We start from the raw sequence: 6,394 nt of genomic DNA on the forward strand, positions 1-6,394 counted from the left end.
TATGACCAATACGACATCGTCGTAGTATGACCTCTTCAAATCTGGACTGACAACCCAAGTAGGTGTAACCAATATTTGGTGTTATTTCATGTAATTTATTGATACCAACTTGGGTGTCCCACTTCTTTTGCATAAGGTCCCTGATGTAACATCTGATAACAGTCTTATAGTCACTGTATGGAAGAAGAAGTGGTGTCACAGATTTGTTGAGAGCTGCTTTAGCTGCAGCATCAGCCATTGTGTTGCCAACAATTCCAACATGGCTGGGCAACCAACAAAAGACGATGTCGTATTGGCCAGTTGCAAGGGTATTAAATAATTCTAAAGTATCAAGTATCAGTGGATGAGTCGAGTTGCCATTTTTTAGTGCCTGTAGGCATGACAATGAATCGGAAAATATGATAAACTGCTTACATTTACTTTGATGTTGAATATATTCTAGTGCTGCCAGTATAGCATTGGCTTCAGCGGTAAATATGGAACTATTATCTGGTATTCTAAAAGATATAATTTTCGATCCAACAACTGTGGCACTAGCAGTGTTACCACAATCCTTAGATCCATCAGTAAATATAGAGCGGTGACAATCATATTTAGATCTTAATTGGATATATTCCTGCTGGAAGACTAATGGGTTGGTTTCTGATTTTTTGAAATTCGCAAGTGTTAGGTCTACCTCTGGTTTCACAAGTTGCCAAGGAGGCGTAGACAGCAGCTGATATGGTGCAATATTATGTAGGTCTATGTTAGCTGCTATGATATGTGGTCTAAGTCTGATCCCAAGAGGTGGAACAAGTTTGGGTTTTCTTTCAAACAATTCTTCGTAAATTGGAGAGAAAACACAACTAAATGCTGGATTAGAGTGAGTGAGTGAGTGAGTTAAGATTTTAAGTCACATCGGCAATATTTCAGCCATATCGTGACTTTCAAAAGTTATATATAATAAATACATGTAAACCATAAAAACCTGTCGACAAGGGACAGTAAAATAACTAGACTTATCACAGATTAGTATGTAAAACTAGCAGGGAACCATAAAAATACATCACTAGACAGGACAATACATTATAAAATGGGCTATAGATCGCCAGCAACTGAAGGTAGATCACCATACTGGGGACCATGGGGACTTACAGTACCTTTGCTACCTGCATGGACCCCAGCAGGATTTACATCATCCCTTCAGTTGTTGGCGACGATTAGGGAATGTAGCTGTATTTAAAAGAACATATATTCTACGATTAAAACTATGATAGGAATAACAGACGTCGAATGATATGGACTTACTATGCCCTCTCAGGGGGACAATAATTTTACAGTACTTTAACCCCCGTCAAGGGCACAGCCATTAACAATCTCAGTTCACAATTAGACACTATCAAATTAAGAAACAATTATGTACATCAAAATTTATTTATCAGTTCAATTTCTTTTAAAAAGTTAATTATTAAATGAGACGAAACATTATTAAAAAGATCCAATATTGAAGTTGCACTGAAATATTTATCCCTTGTGATGGAAAAATCAATACAGTCAAGCAGAACATGCTTGACCGTGATTCTCTCATCACAAGGGATACAAAATGGAGGATCCTCGCTTTTTAAAATATATTCGTGTGTATACCTGCTATGGCCAATACGACATCGTCGCATAATGACCTCTTCAAATCTGGACTGACAGCCCAAGTAGGTGTAACCAATATTTGGTTTAATTACATGTAATTTATTGATACCGACTTGGGAGTCCCACTTCTTTTGCATAAGATCACAAATATAAGATCTGATTACAGGTTTAAAATCAGTGTATGGGATCAGAAGTGGTGTCACAGATTTGTTGAGTGCTGCTTTAGCAGCAGCATCAGCCATTGAGTTGCCTTTGATGCCCACATGACTGGGCAACCAACAAAAGACGATGTCGTATTGGCCAGTAGCAAGTTCATTAAATAATTGAATAATTTTGATTAAAAGTGGATGTTGACATGAGATGTTATGGATAGCCTGCAGGCAAGAAAGAGAATCGGAAAATAGGATAAACTTCTGATATTTTGACTGTTTACTGATATATTGTAAAGCTGTTAAAATGGCATTGGCCTCAGCTGTGAAAATAGAACTATTATCGGGTAATCTGGAGGAGATAGTCCTGGATCCAATGACAGTGGCGCTAGCAACAGCGCCACTATCCTTGGATCCGTCAGTAAATATAGATTTGTAAGTATTATATGTGTTTCTTAATTCATTATATTTTTGTTGATAAATAAGTTGATTTGTTTCCGATTTCTTTAATTTAGTTAATGTCAGATCCACCTCTGGCTTTACCAACTGCCAAGGTGGAGAAGACAAAAGCTGCATGGGGGCTATAGCATCAAGATTAATTTTAGCGGCAGAAATATCAGATTGAAGTCTTATGCCAAGTGGGGGGAGAACCGATGATTTTTTATTATAGAGATTTTCATAAAGGGGGTGAAAAACACAGTCATAAGCTGGATTCGAGTTATTAGAGCGTAATTTAGTGACATATTGTAAGGATAATTTAATTCGGCGTTGTTTGAGGGATGGTTCATCAGCCTCAACGTACAGACTGTCAATAGGAGAAGTTCGGAAAGAGCCAAGACAGAGTCTCAGACCTTGATGGTGGATAGAGTCCAAAAGTTTAAGATTACTTTTGCAGGCTCCACCATAGATGATGGAGCCATAATCAAGTTTAGAGCGAATAAGTGCTCTGTACAGTTGAAGGAGGGTTTTCTGATCCCCTCCCCACTTGGAATTTGAAACAACTTTTAGGAGATCGAGGGCCTTCAGGCATTTATTTTTCAAATATTTTATGTGAGGTAAAAACGTTAAATGGTGGTCAAAAATAAGACCCAAGAACTTAGCCTCTTTTACTACTTTAATCGGAGTGCTATCTAAAATTAAATCAGGGTCTTTATGGGGTTTGTATTTCCTACAAAAGTGGATACAATTTGTTTTGGATTTCGAAAATTTAAAACCATTTTCTAAGCACCATTTATTTATCTTATTTAGACATAATTGTAATTGTCTTTCGATAGTATGCATGTTTTTACCACGACATGATATGTTAAAATCATCCACGAATAAAGATCCATCAATGGAGTCATTTAAAACCTTAGAGAGACTATTTATCTTAATACTAAATAGTGTAACAGACAAAATACTGCCCTGTGGGACACCCTGATCCTGATGATAATGATCAGACAGGGTTGAGCCCACGCGGACTTGAAATTGTCTGTCAGTTAAAAATCCGGATATGAATTGAGGCAAACGGCCTCTCAATCCAAAATCATGTAAATCTTTTAAAATCCCGTGTTTCCAGGTAGTGTCATACGCCTTTTCCAAGTCGAAAAAGATAGACACTGCATGCTGGTTATTAATTATTGCATTTTTTACAAATGACTCTAACCGAACTAAATGGTCAACAGTACTTCGATTCTTTCTAAAACCACACTGAATATTTGTAAGTAAATTATTAGATTCCAAGTACCATGTTAATCTATTGTTGACCATACGTTCCATGGTTTTGCAAACGCAGCTGGTCAGTGAAATGGGTCTATAATTTGATGGATCAGTGTGATCCCGTCCAGGTTTTGGTATGGGTACAACTATGGCATCACGCCAGGAAGAAGGAAACTCACCTGAAGTCCAGATATCATCAAAAATTAACAGAAGGGTTTCTAGACACGGTTCTGGTAAATGCTTCAGGAGTTGATAGTGTATACCATCAGCTCCTGTAGCAGTATCGTGAGCCTGATCAAGAGCAGTATGAAGCTCATGGATTGAAAATACTTCATTATAATCTTCCCCATTATCTGATTTAAAATTAATAGTTTTCTTTTCCTGCTGTTTTTGGTATATTTGGAATTTAGGTACATAGTTCGAGGAGGAAGAATGTTTTGCTAACGTTTCATCAAGTTTATTTGCAATATCCGATTTGTTAGTTAATAGGTCATCCCCAGTCTTAAGATGGTGGACGCTAGATTTCGAACCCTTACCTTTAATTTTCTGTATCATATTCCATACCTTAGACATGGGCGTTCGTGAATTTATTTTTGAAACATAATCACGCCAAGATTGGCGTTTATTATGTTTAAAAGTACGCCTGGCTTTAGCATTTGAAATTTTAAAATGATTCAAATTATGGACCATCGGATGGCGACGGAAATAACGCTCAGCCTTTTTCCGTGCCTTCCTAGCTTGCCTGCAGTCATTGTTAAACCATGGTTTACGGATGTGTGGATTTACAGAGGACTTTGGAATACAATCATCAGCTATTTTGTACAGTTCATCAGTGAACACCGTAATAGAATCAGGAACATCAACAAAAAGACCAGTATGTAATTTGCTCGTACAAAGTAATTTGAACAAAGGCCAGTTAGCCTTTGTGAAGTTCCATCGTGATGATTGAGGAACATCAGTTGGAATTATTGTTTGAAGAATAGTCGGGAAATGGTCACTTCCACAAAGGTCGTCGTGGACTGACCATTCGAATTCATTCAACAGATCGGAGTTGGTAAGTGATATATCAAGAGAAGAATAAGTGCCTGTTCCAGGATGTAAATAAGTTTTAGAGTTATCATTAAAGATGCATAAATCGTTGTTCGAAATGAAATCTTCTAATAGCTTACCTTTACTGTTCGTGTCAGCACTACCCCAAAGTGGATTATGCCCATTCAAATCGCCCATAATGATACAGGGCTTGGGGAGCTGGTCATAGAGTGCCTGAAGATCAGTTTGGTGAAGAGTAGAAGATGGAGGTACATAAAGCGAACACAATGTGAAAACAATGTTGAGGCTTAAACGGACTGCAACAGCTTGAAGTGGAGTATTAAGTGGAACAGGGCTATGTATGACACCCTGCCTCACCAACACTGACGATCCTCCAGTAGCCCTAGGTCCTGGAGGAGAAAAGAAGTTATATGCATCATATTGCCTCAAGTTGATTTGATCATTATCTTTAAAATACGTTTCTTGTAAACAAAATGCTGATGGTTTAAAATCCTGTATCAATAACTGTAAATCATTAAAATTATTCTTTAGTCCCCTGCAATTCCACTGAATAAGAGTATTGGAGCCATTCATGGAGGCTCAACTGGAGTTCTTGAGTGAGAGGGAGGTCCACTCCCACGAACCGGGAGTGAGGGACTGACCTCCATCGCTAGAGGCTCAAATGGATTATGAACCTCTACTGTGGTGTCAGCAAGAGAAGGCAAATCCAAGTGCTGGAGAGCCCTTATCTTTTTTAACTTCTTTTTTTCTGTTTTAGTCAGATGGGCTTCGCCCTGAATGTTTTTGGTGACTTTCACATGGCTGGGTTCTGATGGAGGTACCGTTTTCTGAGTTTGCAGAAGCTGAGGTGCTGATGTTAAATGGTCTGTCTGGGAAGCTGAAGTAGACTTCATAGATTGAGATGTCTGTGCATCGTCGATGGTAAACTGGTCATCTTTTACCCAAGAGATCAAAGTCTGGCAGGATGTAGAGGCTGTAGTAATTTTGAGAACTGGCGGCGGAGAAGAGACTGCAGCTGAATAAGTGATATTTGCGGGTGATTTTGATGGAAGTTGTACCAATTGTTTGGCAGCAGAATAAGAAATATTTTGTGTGTGCTTCAGTTTTAAGATCTGTGATTCTGATACGAACACTGGACATGATTTGGATGAGGCCACATGCTCCCCATCGCAGTTGGCACACTTGACATCATCTGTGCACTCGGAACCTTCGTGAATTCCACTGCAACGGAAGCATCTGGCCTTGCGAGTGCAAGTTTTTGCCCCGTGTCCAAACTGTTGACACTTGTAACACCGGAGAGGATTTGGAACATAAACCTCCACTCCGATGTTAAAGTAACCGGCTTTAATAGAATTTGGTATTTTAGCAAGACAAAAAGTAAAAAGATACGTGTTAGTTGGGATAAATTTTCCATCTTCTGATTTTCTACTGAACCGCTTAACAGCAGTGACCCCTTGATGTTTCAATTCAGCAGCAATCTCTTCTTCTGCCATGTCAGAAAGACAGCGTGCGCGGTCCCTGACAATGCCTCTACTTGAATTTAGTGTCCTGTGCACCGAAACAACAACCTGGGTGTTAACAAACTGCTGTAGACCCAGCAGATTGACAGATTGTTGTCTCCGTGCACATTCCACAAGGATGGAACCAGAACGAAGACGTGTAACATTGGTAACTTCTCCACAGGCACTTTGAATGCCTTTCGAGATAGCGAAAGGATTTAGTTTTAAAGGATTGCCATCAGCAGATGCGATGACAATGAATCTCGGCCAAGAATCTGCAATCTCAGTTGATGTTTCTTCTTCGTCAGACGTTATAGAATCGACATGACGACGTTTATTTGTTTTGAAAGAACCAGATAGATTGTGGTGAGCCAT

The 6,394-nt window shown here is 39.0% G+C and overlaps 1 protein-coding gene across 1 annotated transcript; it reads right to left on the minus strand.

The window, feature by feature from the left end:
* Nucleotides 1–5,089: 5,089 nt before the first annotated feature.
* Nucleotides 5,090–6,394, minus strand: LOC125376023. The gene has a single exon (XM_048387206.1). It carries the CDS (start codon nt 6,392–6,394, stop codon nt 5,090–5,092), a length of 1,305 nt encoding a protein of 434 aa, XP_048243163.1.

Source organism: Haliotis rufescens, unplaced genomic scaffold (assembly GCF_023055435.1).
Source record: "Haliotis rufescens isolate VD_foot unplaced genomic scaffold, xgHalRufe1.0.p SCAF_69, whole genome shotgun sequence".
Lineage (NCBI taxonomy): Eukaryota > Metazoa > Mollusca > Gastropoda > Lepetellida > Haliotidae > Haliotis > Haliotis rufescens.

Bases quoted from the DNA above. Each gene is read 5' to 3' on its own strand.
- LOC125376023 (XM_048387206.1), bottom strand. From the start codon at position 6,394: ATGGCTCACCACAATCTATCTGGTTCTTTCAAAACAAATAAACGTCGT.